The sequence below is a fragment of the Strix aluco genome, chromosome 5 (genome assembly GCF_031877795.1).
Source record: "Strix aluco isolate bStrAlu1 chromosome 5, bStrAlu1.hap1, whole genome shotgun sequence".
Classification (NCBI taxonomy): Eukaryota; Metazoa; Chordata; class Aves; order Strigiformes; family Strigidae; genus Strix; species Strix aluco.
This window is the reverse complement of record NC_133935.1, coordinates 63,696,097-63,712,815: the sequence shown is the minus strand read 5'-3', so window position 1 is coordinate 63,712,815 and position 16,719 is coordinate 63,696,097. Positions and strand designations below refer to the sequence as shown.

Here is a 16,719-nt window from a genome sequence, read left to right as displayed (position 1 = left end):
ACAGGATTATCATAGAATGATAGAATGGTTTGGGTTGGAAGGGACCTTAACAAACACCTAGTTCCAACCTCCCTGCCACCTTCCACTAGACCAGGTTGCTCAAAGCCCCGTCCAACCTGGTCTTAAACACTTTCAGGGAGGGGGCAGCCACAGCTTCTCTGAGCAACCTGTTCCAGTGCCTCACCACCCTCACAGTAAAGAATTTCTTCCTTTTATCTAATCTAAATCTACCCTCTTTCAGTTCAAAACCATTACCCCTTGTCCTGTTACTACAATCCCTGATAGAGTGCCTCCCCATCTTTCCTGTAGGCCCCCTTTAAGTACTAGAGAGCCACTGTAAGGTGTCCCTGGCGCCTTCTCTTCTCCAGCCTGAACAACCCCAACTCTCTCAGCCTGTCCTCATAAGGAAGGTGCTCCAGCCCCTTGATCGTCTTTGTGTTCCTTCTCTGGACTCACTCCTACAGGTCCATGTCCTTTCTGGGGCCCCCAGAGCTGAACACAGTACTGGAGGTGGGGTCTCATGAGAGTGGAGTAGAGGGAAAGAATCACCTCAGTCGACCTGCTGGCCACACTTCTCTTGATGCAGCCCAGGATACGGTTGGCTTTCTGGGCTGTGAGCACACATTGCCGGCTCATAGTCAGATTTTTCATCCACTAATACCTCCAAGTCCTTCTCTGCAGCGCTGCTCTCAATCCACTCATCACCCAACCTGTATTTGTGCTTGAGATTGCTCCAACCCATGTGCAGGACCTTGCACTTGGCCTTGTTGAACTTCATGAGGTTTGCACAGCCCCACCTCTCAAGCCTGTCAAGGTCCCTCTGGATGGCACATCCCTTCCCTCCAGCGTGTCGACCGCACCACACAGCTTGGTGTTGTTGATAACTTGCTGAGGGTGCACTCAATCCCACTGTCTGTGTCACCAACAAAGATGTTAAATAGTGCTGGTCCCAGTACTGACTCCTAAGGAACTCCACTCAGTTTAAACACTATTTAAACACTATTACACTGTATCTAACTCCTACAGAGGATAAAGTGATTTTTAAATTCTCTCTGTAATTCTCTGTGTAATAATTCAGCATTACTTTCAAAGTGAATGACCTATTATTAAATAGAAATAAACAGTGATAGGATGGTTGTAGTTTAACAGCTTTATGTTAGAAGCATAAATGTGATTGACTTATTTTTAGTAACATGAGAAATGGATGAAGTAACAAAATTATTAGTGGACAGTTCATTTTGTCAATTTATAAAATATTTGAAGGCAACACTAAAGGTATATTCTCAATTGATGTGCTTAAAACACATGTATTAGAAATATCTAATGTGTACATATTCAACCTGGGTTTATGGTTAAATGATTTGGGGGCGGCAAATGTTTCCATTTTTATATGTGCCCCTTACTTTATTTTTTTGACTTTTTCAAAGAGATTTTTTATCTAGTATAATTGAGGAATATGATGGAATTCTCAATTCAAATTACATTTCTTCTTGTCAAAATTAGCTGTATTTATGGGGTGGGATTAGCCTTCCCATTACTGTTTTGAAGATATAAAAATACATAGACACTGGATTTAAGACTTTTTTTTAATTAAATATCTCTTGACTGAGAGAAAATCAACAAGTTAATATGATGTATAATGTGGGATGATTTTTTTTTACTCCCTAACTTTTAAAATATACCTTTGAAGGAAAGAAAATTCCCAAAATTCGTAACAAGAGAAATGGAGAACATGTACATAGAAGAGTTGCGGTCTTCGGTGAATTTGCTGATGGCAAATTTGGAAAGTCTTCCAGTGTCTAAAGGTGGGCCGGAATTTAAACTGCAGAAGTTAAAGCGATCACAGAACTCTGCGTTCTTGGACATAGGAGATGAAAATGAGGTTCAACTGTCGAAGTCTGATGTGGTCCTCTCCTTCACATTAGAGGTAATCACATATTTTGCAGAAAACTTGTTGACAGTTTGAATTACTAGGATATCTATGTCTTGATACTTTTTTATTATTAGTCCTTCCTTGGTAATTTTAAAATTTTATGGTGAAGAAGTAAATTATTCTTTGTCTCTTTGATAATTATGAGTTAGAATACAGCTATATGATGCATTTTTCCCTTGCAGCAGTAGTTGCCTTTGGGCCCACGGCAGTGTGGGCAGTTGAATCTCCCACACAAATATAACTTTAAATGAATTGCAGTACATTATACTTAAGTATATTTTTGAATGTAATAATTAAACACTGTTGTCATCAGGAACTTAATCACAGAATTTTACAAACAAGTTATGTTTTGTCATTGAAAGCATTTAGAGAATAAATAAAAAAAATATTTCTTTTACTGGTGGTCATAACAGACTTTTATAAATTTCTTCATTTTCCTCAAGAAACTAGCTCGTGTTTACTGAGATTATGCAGGAAGTCTTGTCTATAGGGATCCGGTCCTAATCCATATAGGCATCAACTGACTTCAAGAGGAAACCACAAATAAAGTTAGTTACTTAAACATATCTGATGACAGCGTCATAGCTCAGGTTCAATTCTGCAAACGTGCATATCAAGGAAATGCTGATCTCTGTTTCAATAGTAATAGAATCAAAACATCTCCAGAGTGTGTATAGTGTATTTGTTGGTCACAAGGTGCCACACTTGTGCTATGCACTTGAAGTGGCTTTAGTTTATTTAAAACAATGGATAATGTTATAAAATAAATATTTCAATTGCTAAATGGTTTAAAACAAACAAAAAGTGTTTATCTTTTAAACAATGTTTTTCCTCAAATGAAACGAATATCTGCTTTTTTCATGTAATGTTGAAAATTCAGATCAATTTTTCTTTCCTATGTCACCAATATACACATAGAATTTAAAAAGACAAAACTGGACAGATGAAGTTTAAATCCTTCGTATAACAGAGAAGTTACTTATCCCACTGTATGCAATTTTATCACTAGCTAATAAGGTAAAAGCCCAACATCAACTTTCATAGAGTAGTAAGATACATCATTTCTTACACCGAGAAGTATTAGTTCATCAAGCCTCTAAAACTGGAGTGCAGGTCTTAGTACTGAAGTAGATGAAATGATAAAGTATATTTATAACTCCTGTGCATCTCCATCATGTGTGCTGCGTCTGCACCCCTGAGAGAGAGAGACACCCCTGCGCATCACTGCAAGCAACAGTGACTGTTTTTGGAAGTTGGATGTTGCCTCAAATAGCCTTTTTGGAGGAGTTTGTAAAATAAATAAATAAAATATCAAAGTAGTAGAAGACTTAATCACTTATGTTCTTCAGCTGTTGGACAGTTTCAGAAATAGACAACCAGTATTTAGGAAGCTGTTTATCAGCTAATGAGCTAGTGACACCTTCCTTCCTAATGAAATGCAACTTTTTTCTATTGCTGGAATCCAGAATTGCTACCAAAGACAAATGTACTGTGCAATTAAATTGGAAGCTCAAGGAAAAGAAGTATCAACATAAAAATTAATAAATATGAGTCTGCATTGATCAAAGACATACATTTGGCATGTGGAAAGACCATATAGGCAGTATTGGCTAGAAGGATCTCTAGTGCAGTTTCTCAGTGATTGTTGATCAGTTTGATAAATATGTGAATTCCTGGACCAGAAAAGATGGAAAAGAGAGGTGATTACCTCATTCTCCCTGAATTGCTGTTACTATTTATAAAGTGTAATAGGCAGTGTTGATCATTTATGAGTGATGTAAAAATTTTCTAAATGATCAATGACTGTCATCTCACTAATGTTGCGAAACTAGCAATTTTACAAGACATCTAAGTATTGCTAAGAATCTGGGAGTTTTAAAGTACAAAGGATTTTACAGCTAGGGGTGAAGTCTGGCTTAACATACTTCAATTAAAACTAATTGGAAAATATGCAAACAGTTTAATGGCAAAATATTTTAGTAGTTGCTTGCTGACCTAAGAAACCAGTTGCCTCTGATGAGACTGAAAGTAGTAATTGTTTTTTTCACCTTTAAAACAATCAAACAAATACTGGTTTTTGTGTATAGTTCAGTTGAGGACAGCTTCTCTGCTGATTAAATGGACTACATTTTTCCCAGTTTCTTCTCATAGGCCTAAATGGGGCTGGAAAGGAAAGTAGCTTTTCCAAAGTAAGCAGGGAAACCTGACTTTCTTCTCAAATCTCTGAACTAGAAACATCTGAAGTGTAAAAATTCCAGTAATTTCACACTGTGACAAACTGTAAAGTTTATAAAAGGCAGAGAGCATTTGAAGTAGGGCTGCATTTGGCTCTTCTGAGCTATAACTGAGTAGTTTAGAGCTATGGGATCTGCCAAGCTCAGAATTTCGCTGGTGAGGAAATTTCTCAGGGCACAGCTGGTAGAGGTGGCTTTTTCCCTTTCTCCTCCCCCCCATCCCCATATACACACTGAACCTGACTGCAAGGACTGAGCTGGGAGAAGGAGAAGAGGTAGGTAGAGGGGAGAAGAAATTACAGCAGCTTATAGCAATGCTCTGACCTGCTTCATGCTCAGCAGACCACTAAATCACTTCAGAGATTCAAGGGTTACAACCTCCAGTGTCACAGTACCACAATTAACCTTTCAAGATGTCATCAGTGTACTTTCTTGTCTTGTTTAAAGTTTGACTTAGTAACCTATTCGCTCTATAAATAGTTGTTTAGATGACTGCTTAAAAGATACATTTCCTCATGTATTAAGATTTAGAATTATATTTAGACATTAATCTCAAATTCAACTTCTAGCATTTAAATTGTGATTGGCATGAATTTTTGATCATGGTCCAAGTAGAAACAGAGCAAAAATTTCAATTCCTACTATATATTGTTGAAAGTAGAAAAAGAAGGCAAAATTAAAACTCTTCTCTGTCTGTGAAGATTTGAGTAAGTGGGGTTTGGGGATTTTTCTTCTTTTTTTTACCTGCATGGAACTTAGTACCGCAATAGCTGTGCTATGTAATGTTTTATGAAGGGTAAACTATTTGCTTGCTTCTTCTCAGATTGTTATAATGGAAGTACAAGGTTTAAAGTCAGTCGCTCCCAATCGAATTGTCTACTGCACCATGGAAGTAGAAGGGGGCGAGAAGCTTCAGACGGACCAAGCAGAAGCTTCCAGGCCACAGTAAGCCACTCTGCTGTTGCTACATCCAGCATCTCTTTCCTTCATATTATGGGAGTACCTAACTGACCATCTTTACAGTTTTTACAATTAAGTTGGCGCTATGTTATATGAAGTTTTTTCCTGGATAGTTACCTTAAATTCTTCCTGAAAAATGAAAATACAGATAATAGTTATTAATGGTGAATTAAATACAAAGTCTGAATGCTGTCCAAATGAATGCCATTGAATGTATGTGTGAGGTAAAGAGCTAGAGACTGCATTCTCTGAAAATACAAACCTCTTGTAAGATGTTAGCCTGAGGTGGTTTTATGTATTCTAGGTTAATGTGCAGGTGGCCTTGTGGAGTGTAACTTGTACAATTGGTGGAAAATCAATACTCAGTAATCAATCTTGACAAAGCTTACTCACCTGCTGAGCCTATTTCATTTTAAATTATAGGATCCACTTCTTTCAATTAATTTTTGAGGGAGGCAGTCAGCAAACTAACTTGGAGGGGGATAACATCATGCCATCTGTAGTTGAACCAGTCAGAGAGGCAGAGGGGAAGAAAATTAAGTGTGGTTTTTGGTTGATTTGTTTGACCTACACACTGATTTCAGACACTTTTCTCTCTGTTAAAATGTCATTTGGAATCTTTTGTAGATAACTTTCCAGACAGTGTGTTGGGGTTTTACTGGCACCATAGTGTGCCTTGTGAAAGACAATTTAGAAATTGCAGTTGTTACAGTATCTGAGAAAACACCTTCAACAGTTGGGATCGTAGTTTCTATTCCTTTCAGAGCACAAATACAGAGTTCTGTTAGGCAAAATTATAGACAGAGTTTTATCTGCTTTTTCTGGTGTTCGGAGGAGGAGGAGATCTCATTTGGTGGACTTTCTCCTACTTGCAGCAAATTTCCTTGGCAAATAAACCAGCAACCTACTCCAGTAACGTACTCAAACAGCTTTGCAGAACTCCAAGTATGTGGGATGAGATGTAAAATTCACTTGTCACAGTTCCTGGCTGTGTTCCTTCTCCAGGGCATAGGAATGCTCAGTCTTATCATTTGCATGTACTATGTGAGGAACTTCTAAAAGCAACAGTAGCACAAAAGACACACAGATATACGCACTGAGGCAAGGTCATAAGTGGGTATGCAACATCCCCTGCTCATTTGTGGACCTGCTGGGGAGTTCTGGTGGCTCGGGGTCCCATGAGAGGCCCAAGGCTTTCTCATGGAGGGCACATCTCCAAGCTGTGTTTTGTCTTCAGACTCAGAGCTGCTGTCATACTGTTCCTTGTAACGAGTGCCAGCCAACTTTTGCCTACTGTCACAGTCAAGGTTCACATTTCTTCTGATGGTGTGTCTCTCTTTTTCCTCACCCTTGAACTTGTTAGCTTCTGTTTTAAATGCTTGATTAACCTCTCACGTCATTGGTGTGGGTCTTCAAATCTCCCTAAATCACATAGAATACACAAATACTTGATTCTTTGGCACAGTTACTCTCCTTCCAGAAAACAGTCTGTAGATACTAAGGGGTTTGTTTCTCTCTAGCTATTTCCAGATATGGTGAACAAAATATGGCAGGCTTGGTTCATGGTTAGTTCATGGTTTACTTATTACATATTGAGAGCTGCAGGTTAAGGTAACAGTTGTAATATACGTTGTGTATAGATACATCTGGTAAAAGTTAATTACAGATCAATTGATTTTCCTACCTGTCAAAGTAGAAACTTTGTGAAAAGGAGGTTCCAGAATAAATGGAGTCAATAGGAGAACAACTGAAGTACTTCTAGGAAAAGGGATAATGTTAGGACCTGCTCTGAGCTTGTAAACTGATTTAGAAGATTTCAGGCTCAATAGATATGAATTGATTGAATACGGGAGAAAGACAGGTTACAGGCTATTCCATATAAGTGATGTATGAACCAAATGCATATGGATTTGTATGGAAAAAATTATGCATCTTTAGGAAGATTGGGAGATGCCCTGAACCATACAGTGGGAGGACAGGAATGGGAGTTACCAGTGCTGTTGACCCGCTGTTCTACAAAACCGTATAACTTGAAGGGGGGCAGCTGATAGAGCTCTAAAATCTATGTAGTTCTTGTGCTCTTCTGATTTGTACTGTTTTCCATTTCTGTCAGGAGTAATTATGAGACATTAGCATACAGTATGATTATGAGCATATAGAGACATGTAGTTTATAAGTAGTTTGAGGCAACAGAGCAGAATATTAAATTAGACAAGCATGAAATCAGCAAATTGTGGGGAAACAGTAAAAAGGATGGAGGAAGCTGCCTGTGGAATGGGATGTCCTTTATTCCACAGTTTAATTTTTCTGTTAGAGCCAAATCAGGTTTTCTTGACAGTATCAATATTGCTTTTTGTTTTGGTCGGTGGCAGAGGGAACTAAGAGAGCTTGGCAGAGTTTAATCAGAAAATTACACTGCTGGAAGAGAGCCTAGGAAATACTGTTATAGGCAGGAAGGAGTCCCCAAGTTTCAGAAGACTTAAGGTGTCTCTCTTTTTCTCTCTCCTATCCCAACTTGTATCCAGTCCTTCTAAGACCTTTCTTACTTTTATGACCAACACATCCCTTTCCCCACACAGTCATCTGCCTCCTCTTCCCCGCTGCTTCTTCCAGCATTCATCAGTATTCTCTGATAGGGACCTGCTGGGATGATGGGGAGGATCAGTCACTGAGTGAAGGGTTGGATGTTCTCCTGCAAAGAGGAGGTATGGGAAGAGGTGAAAACAGAAGTGACTTTCTGCCTCTGTTGATGTTAGTAATGGTACTACTACTGGGAAGAGAGATGCCTCCTTTCCCTCTCAGTCCTTCGGCAGCAATAGGCAAAGTCATGTAAGTAGAGGCCAGTAACTAGCTGGGCAAGCACACCAATCCATCTCTTTTCTGATACAGAAAAAACAAGCTGTCAGCTGCCCTAGGCTACTGCCTACTTTGCCTGCTGCTGGAGCTGGCTCCTTACTGGGATAATTTTTGGCACTGTCATTCTGATATGAAGGAAACTAATCAGTAAGGCTGGAGGAGAAAACACAAAGTTCATTAAAAAAAAAAAAAATAGAGAGCTGTAGTTCAGCTCAACTCTTCAAATCACTAGCAGCAAGATATTTACACTGACAAATCCCAGATAAATGAGAACATAACTTCAGATTTTATACAGGACATGCAGCTGGAAGAGGATAGCAAAGCTCTCGTACTAAGCATAGAATGAGACAGTGATGAAAAGTGAATGATTTACCACCAGCCTGCTGTGGGAGACTGCTGGCAAGAGCTCCAAATCATGTGCTTGTCAGACACATTTTCTGTAGTTGGTTTATCGTTTTGAACTGGTAGCTACATTTGTGAAAAGAAGCAATATAAAGAATTATTTATGCCTATTTTTTTCATCTGCAAAACATCAGTGTATGCAGTGTGATGCTACTACTCAGTCAGAAGTTTCAAAAGCTTTGACAGTGAAAAGGAGAAAACGAGATACTCAGACGAATGCTTCAAAATGGAGTGCAAGCCATTGTGGCCTTAGAGCGGAGATTAATGGAAGCATGAGTTGAGCAGAGACTTAATTCAGGATTTATTCACTGTTCCAAAATGCTGAATATTTTCTCAATTATTTTTATGAATATATTTTTAACTATTCCTCTGAATCCCTGAATGCTACCATAAAAGTAATAAGGGAATTAGTAACAATGTTCTTTCTTAAAGGGGAGACACCTAATTAGAGTCCCAGAGAGGAAAGCACAGTTTTTATCAGTAAGATATGTTTTCTGGTTTCTTAGCTTTTAACCCCTGTCCACTTTCTCTCTCTTTGAATAATAATTTTGTGAGCTTATATTGAGTGCTTCATTTTCTTCTTTAACAAGCTAAATAAAGCACTGTTTATATGCATGTTGCTGAGTAGCTAATGGTTATTCTAAAACGCAGATGCTATAGAACGATATAGTTTGACTGAGCTTAAGTCTTAGACAGTTCTACAAACAGATCAGTTACACAGCTTCACATGCAAACCCTATAAAATTTTTATTACTGCCTGTGAAATATTTCTTCATTCCTTCCAACTGTTTCCTGCCTTTTAGCTCTGCTGAAAATCCCTCCAACATAGCCTGTGACCTTTTCTGCCAGAGATCAGTAAGCAGAGCCTTCAGAGGACCCCTTCAGTTGTATGAAGCTTTGCATAACTTTGTTGCTGTGGCGACACAGGGGGTCATCTGGAAAAATCCAGTGCTAATTTCATTTTTCAAATGTTACTGTTTTGGCTTACTTTTTAGTCTCATGTCTTGAGCTTGGTGTCCACATGTTTTCTTATCATTGGTTTTTATTCATTCAGAATATTAAATAATGTGGTTTCTTTAAAGTGTCATCTTTTGGGTATGTATAGTCATGCCTAAGGATAAAAGATGGGAATATGCTATCTTCTAGCACTACAAGTGACATTCTGTTGTCACATATTTATGCAATAGAGAAAGATCACATCTTGCATGATGAGAAAATTTTAATGGAGCCAGGATATTCTTTATGTAAACAAGACAAATAAGATGATCATATTTTGCAGCCAGTATAAAAGCCTTATAAAAAGGGCTATTATATATTTGAAGTATGTGAAGAATGCATGATTAAATACCTGACCAGAGGAGGGAGAGAACCTTGGTCAAGACTGCACAAATGAAGTAAATGCTGCTCATGTTATTTTTATGCAATATTCTACTATTGTTAATTCTGTAAAGAGTTTGATGTATAAGAACTGGTGGATACATAATTAAAAATTACTTAGAAAAAAGAATCTAGAACAGTTTAAGTAAAAAAAAAAAAAAGGCTTAATTTCTAAAATTTAGAATTTCCTTAAATGACATGGTCGCTCATGAAAAAAATACTTTTTAAATAGAATGTTTGAGGATATAACCTAAGATGACATTTCTGAAGGGAAAAAGGATAGACAACACTGATAAACTGTGAAAATCATGTTTCAAGCATCAGCTAGTTTTATTTCTTCATCATGTCTTCATCATCTGCAACTTTCTTATTTTGATTAAGAGAAATAAAGAGATGATCATACCTGCAACCACAAGTTAGGTGATGGTTGTATGACACAGGTGTACAGTATGTAAGGAAAGAGAAGGCTCACCTACTCTTTTTTTTTTTTTTTCCCATCTGCTACTGCTCTGTGTCTGATACACCTGCATAAGTGAGATTAATTTTGGTCAGTAATGCTTTAATTATACTGTTAGTTTTCAGTAATCATTCCTTATATTGTTTACATGTGTAGGAATCCATGTTATTGTTCTTGCACAGGAGGAAAAGTAGAATGAAAAAGTTGTCCCTGCCTCATACTGATTCGAGTCTTAAGTATAAAAATAGAGACTAAACATTGAAAGAAAAGAGGGACGGAAACAGAATTGTTTGCTGATCAGATAGGCAGTAATCAAACTAGTCTGTGGCGGGCAAGCCAACAGCTCTCCTTAAGGTGTGGGGGTTTTTTTCTGCTGTTTGTCTGCATGCTTGTTTGTTGAAATGAGTATATTTGCACATGAGATTTTTTTACAGAGGGATAATGAGATTGCAGTTTCATAGTGCCTGATCTAACTGTGCTTAACTTGTTGTTCATACACTTCCTATTGTATCTACTGAGGATAAATTCTCTTAGGATTTAGCTTCTTGAACAGAGTCTTTTACTTGATGGATTTCACCTGTTCTTTTAACTATTATCTCTGGAAGTTTTTTATTAACACATAAGTGCTGTGAAATCCAGGACTGATCTTACAGAGGATAACAAAGTAGAATTGTTGAGCCTACTTTGGCATCCAGACTTACTTTCTTTAAAACATAAATACATTTTATGTACCATTTACAAAAGTGAGGTTGTATGTTAAAGAACCTCTGTGTATTATTAGTAAGAACATTTCAAAGGCTAAAGTCCGAGAGACATAATTATGTTTTTGTGGACAATGTTGAAAACTTGGTGAAGATGAGTGTCATCCTTTAATAAGTATTTTGGAATTTTAGGAAAGCCAGTGGAGTAAGGATCATGACAGGAATCAAAGTGTATCTGCTTTCATAAACTAGGTTTGATTGCGTTGATTAATGATTATTATAACTTGTTCAAAGATTCATCTTTATATCTTTAAAAGAAAAATTCCATCATGGTTTTCATCTTGTCATATGAAGGTGACTTTCTTCTTTTGTAAGTCTCTCTTTTTTGGATTGTCATGATTGGAGCAATTCACAAAATAAGGTGGAAGAAATTACCTTTCAAAAAATTGGATGCTATGAGCAAATACCGTATATGTCAGTCTAGTATCCAGCTGTGAAGAGGAAAAAAGAAATTGCCAGTAGAAAATTATCTCATTTTCTTGGTTCTGCAAAGGAAAAGATGGAGAAGAAAAAAATATACATTTATCCCAGCCTGTGTTCTGGACTAATGATGGAGGAGCTTCACAAAAAGAATATGGATTCAGCTGAAAATTTACATGAAAATTTTATTCAGTTATTCTTGATGCCTGATCAATTACTTCCTTCCTCAAAGAAAGGAAATAATACCTAATCAGTTCAAATACAAAGAGCAATATGATATCCACAGGAAAAAGATATGGGATTTCTAAAATAAGTAAACTTCTGTGCTATGTTCTGTCATTGTTTACTATTTTATATTGTCTAAGAGATTTTTCACCTCTCTTACTGCAGAGAAATATGAATTACATACAGGTTCTTAATATTAAAAGAAATTTGAAACTCAACCGGATAATAAACTGAGCAACCTGATTTTACCTGGCCTTGCTCTGAGTAGGGTTTGAACTAGATGACCTCCAGAGGTTTCTTCCAGACTAAATTTTATGGTGATTCTATGATTAACTGCCAGAATAGTCTCTTGTAAGTCTATGTACCTAAGGGACTTGTGAAAACCACCAGTGTTAGAAGGGAATATTCACTTGTCAGATCAAGATAAGTGCGGCATAGAAGAAATTGGGATGAGAGGAGAAAAGTGATAATGAATGTTGGTTGTAATCTCTACTCTATTTGGATAGTTAGCAATAAACATAATCCTTCTGCCATGAGGTTATATCTTTTTTTTTAATTTTCTTCACCGTAATCTTTTTGATTGTTCTGCCTAAATCCTGGTGCTCAGCATGCTAATGATTGACTGAAAGCAACCAAGATTTCTGCCCAGGTGTGATGTTTGCACTTCTGAAGACCGCGGCTTTGGTGCACTGCCTCTGCTGCAGCACTTAGACCCCAGGCAGAAAGCCGGTGGAATGGGGGCTTTATGACTGATAGGTTCTCTTCAGAGTCGGGATGTTAACCCTCCTCATCTAGTGTCACTGCGGGAAAGAATAGCTGTTTTGAGGTGACTGTCTTCTTTTAAAATGTATAATGACATTACATGTCTCTTGCAAGACTGATACCGTTTTATTTCATAGTGCATTTTGGAAACCTTGGGGCTTGAAGATGCATGTCCCACTGTTAATCCCTTTCACTATAACAATCAGGGCTTGGAGATAACTGCTTATGTGCTTACATGCTGTACATGATATATCTGTTCCCATTCTCATTCCCACCTAATCCCACCTGATCCACAGCAAATGTGACTAATATTTTGCAGACAGACATAAGCGTTCTGTAATGCTGCACTAAAGCATCTATAGGTGTGTGATCCAGCTTCAAGCCAGAAGGCATTTGACTATGAATGGCGTGGTGTTGAGCCAAAGCCAATTAAATCTTGCTTAGAGGAAAAATGTTTTGGATCAGGCTAAGCCTCATACTAACATAGCTACCTGGTCTGTGGCTGGGCCAAAATGAAGGCAAAGGCAGCCTGTAAACTGTCACGTAGAGGGATGGTGGCCTGTCAAAAAAAGGATGGGGTTGGGAAGGATTACCTCAAATTTTACCTCCAGTCTCCTCTGGAATAGTCTGGTAGAGTGGATTTGAAATTTGTCATTCAAAGTGATCTGCACCTGCCTCATCTTTAGAAATTTTAATTATTGTTTAGTGGCAATAGTTGAAATGGAAACAATTCCTTTGGATTCCTTTTAAATTTTGATATGATCTGAATGTCCCATTTTACATTTTCACAATATATTGTTCTTGTATCTTGGTTTGAACGGACCTGTCAAACATTTGCTTATATTTGTTGTAAGCAATATAATACAGGTACATTCAAAATAATTGCTAAATGTTTGACTAGTGCTTGAATTGGAACAAATTTTATGGTTTTATTTAGTCTTGGTTTGTTCTTTTGGGTGAAGAGAAAGGTTGAGGAAAAGGGTTTAAAAATTTTTGCTTTTGAGTCGTATTCAGGCTAAGAATACTGTGTACATCTCAAATGCTCATGACACTCAGAAAACTGTTTTTCACCCACCATGGGCAGACTCTTCTTCGCTCTCGCTCTGTTAGTATGTGCATTGATCCTCAGAGGTGTCAAGAGGACCAGTACTTGTAGAATACAGAATAGTCCACTGAACAGATGAAGAAAAAAAAATTATAGATCTTGAAATTTCTTAATAACTACGTAGCGTATAAGGAATGAGTCTTCAGGTTAATGTGCCTGCTTGAAAGCAATATCAGCAAACTGAGTAGGAGGACAGCAGAAACAAAGGCAGAATAATGTGGACAGCTGATAAGAACAGTAGGAGTCAGAAAGAGGAGTAAGAAAGGCTTTCAGAATAAAAGAGAAGCAGTATGAGGCCAGATGGAATACTGAAATTTTCTTATTTGATTCCTGGGTCTTCCCTGGTAGACTGTGCAGGCCTAGATAGGTCGGTCTGTTTTGTGATTTGTTTTCCCATATCTTCAGACCGAGATGACAACATCTATGTGCTTCATCAAAGTACTGTCAGTTTATCAACATTTGTACAACATTTTGAAGGTTTAAAGTGTCACACAAATACTAAATAACATGAAATAAATAGGATTTGCAACTTTTAACAATGTTGAAATAATTATATTTTTCAAGGCAAAAGTGAAGTAAATATGCATATAGAAATTTCAAGAGCATAAATGACCATGTCTTGCCTTTGTGTCCATCACCAGCCCCTAGCTGGTTTTAAACTCAGTGGGAAATAGGAGTTAATGCCTCTCATGAATTCTTCACACAATACGTAGCAATGGTTCCCAACACCTGGCAGTGTGTCAGTTTTGTTACACCCTTGAAAATCTTCACCCTGACTTGTCTTGGTTGCCTGTATTGGAAATGAGATGGGAAAGCAAGACTGAGTAATAATTTATTCATACTGTTTTATGTTTGTGATGACAATACTTGTCAAAATAGCATTCTGTAGTGTTAGAGTGCACTTTCATCATTTTCAGTGTAGAAAGCCTAAATGAGTGGTTTTACTCAGTTTCTTATTATGTGTTGAAACCTTCTTCTGGTTTTCCTTTCTGGTTTGTATTAGACACTTTTTTATTTTAAAGAAAAGCTATTCACAATTTTGTCTTTATTTACAAGTAATTTTTTTTCAGATATTAATAATGGTTTATGTTAAAAAAGAAATACATGAATGTGTCTAGGCCATTGTTATCTCTGTGATAAATGGTTAGTAATTTTGAGTGAGCTCTGTTAATTCCTTTACTTAAAACAGTTACTATTTTTACCAAAAGCAAAACCATATGACTAGATTATTTTGTTCTTCCTTTCATATTAGCCTAGTTGTGTAAAGGGACTTTACAATATAGCATATCCATAAGACACTGAATCCTTGCTGTTGCCGAAGTAAGCGTCCAATTCGGAGCTTTCACTTCTTCAGAGCAGTGTTCCAAGAAGGGATTGCCAATGTTTTGTAACAACCACCCTAAAAGCCTGAATCTACAGGGAGAAAAAAAAAGGCATTCACTCTTTCTGAGTGACTATACTAGTGACTTGACAGTGCATTCAGAAATTGAACACTGGGCTACTTAGTATATGCAGCTACAGGTGCTAAACACCAACTTTTCTGTAAGGGGAGTGCTGAAGAGATGGCTTGTTAGTCAGCATTTCAAACTGCTAGTGTGCTGAGTCAAAAGTTCCCATATAGATGGAAATAAATGAGAAATGGTAAAAGGAAAAAAAGCAAAAGTAAGGGACAGTAGTGTAGACTCTGCTTAGGTGGAAGCAAAGGTGACACTTAAAGGCAGTTGTCTGGCTTTCCATCCTTATACCAGAATTTCCCTTTTTTCTGTACTACTTCCTACTGTCATCCATCTCTGTAGAACAAATTGTCTTTCTCATATCTATATTTTGTAGTTTTAGGAAGATTTTGATGGGAAACTCAAGGTTAAAACCATTACTATTGTAATGCTCCTTCACTAGCTGACAGCCCTGAAAGTATTTATGCAAAGTATCAGTGTTTCTGTAGTAGGGATTGTAAAACAACGGATCTGTGGTTCTCAGCAGGATTTCTGCATAAAATAGTGGAATCGCAGTAACACAGGGAACAACAGAGTCAAGGCACATAAAAGATTAGATGAGGTTAGTGATGAAAGGCCAAGATACTTGGCCAAGCTCGCAGTTTAGTTTACCTGAGCATGGGACTTGTCTGTGCTTCTGCATTATGATTTATTTAGAACTTTATGCATTGCCTTTCAGCTGCAGTTTGATGTGCTTGCTCTGATGGAGGAAAATATGCTCCTTGTACTTCCATCAAAATAAGAAAATGTGGGGGTTTTTTTCCCCAAGAAAAATATTTGTGACCTAAACCACATTATAAGCATTATAGAAAGATACAAACATACAAACTCTTTCCCTTGTGATTTCAAATATGAATTCCAGATCCCACTGATGTAATGGAGAATACATACATAAATATATATATATATGAAAAAATAATGGTTGTAATGTTGCGTATAAGGAGTAATCATTACTGTATTAAATCTTTCATGCTGCATAATAAACTACTGTTGGTTGTGCAGTAACGTTTCAACATCCTTTTTCAAGAACTTTCATCAAAGGGAGAAGCTGGAATGTTCACATTATTTTGTAAGGCATGTAAAAGACAGAAAATAAACATGCCTTTGGGTTGTATGAGACAGCTGTTAGTATTAAGGCTATGATTTTTAGCGTAGCATCCTGGTGTCAGTCATTGCCAAATGGATGGGTATTTCTGTGCTCATAAGAGAAAAGGAAATGTTTACTGTATTTGTCCAATTATTAGTGAAGAAGAACTAGCAGCAATTAGTAGCAACTAATACTCTCTTTGGGAGTCTCAGTAAAAAAGCCAGAATCAGATAAGTATGGATTAAACTCTATTTTTGTTTGGCTGAATGGAGCCTCCTTGTTAAATTAAAGATTTATTGTCAGATCACTGTGGGGTGACTTGCACTGCTGGTACAACGGCTCGCTTGCTCTCTCACATTTTTTCTCTCTCTGTCTGTATATATGCAGTTGTAGTTAGTAATACGCAATACTTCATAAATTCCACATTCACACACTACTTCACTAACAACAGAATTTTTGTCAGACCTGGATTTAAGGTGTTTTGAACTAGATTAAAGTATCCGTGTAGTCAGATGTGTCAGGGAGGTGCTGTCTCATCTGTCTTTTTGTTTCTTGGCCTTTCATCTCATGACTTGCACTGCATGATTTCTAACCTGAAGATGATAGATACCTATTTTTCTATAAAGTATGTTTCTAAACCAAGTAGA

At 37.3% G+C, this 16,719-nt stretch overlaps 1 protein-coding gene across 11 annotated transcripts in view; it reads left to right on the top strand.

Moving 5' to 3' along the window:
- CADPS2 (calcium dependent secretion activator 2) overlaps positions 1-16,719 on the top strand; it is a 322,674-nt gene that overhangs the window by 137,481 nt on the left and 168,474 nt on the right. For all 11 annotated transcript variants that reach the window (XM_074827609.1, XM_074827608.1, XM_074827605.1 and 8 more), the window contains exons 5-6: positions 1,691-1,927; positions 4,991-5,112. In XM_074827609.1, the coding sequence (XP_074683710.1) occupies positions 1,691-1,927; positions 4,991-5,112 (359 nt within the window). The remainder of the gene's footprint in view (positions 1-1,690; positions 1,928-4,990; positions 5,113-16,719) is intronic.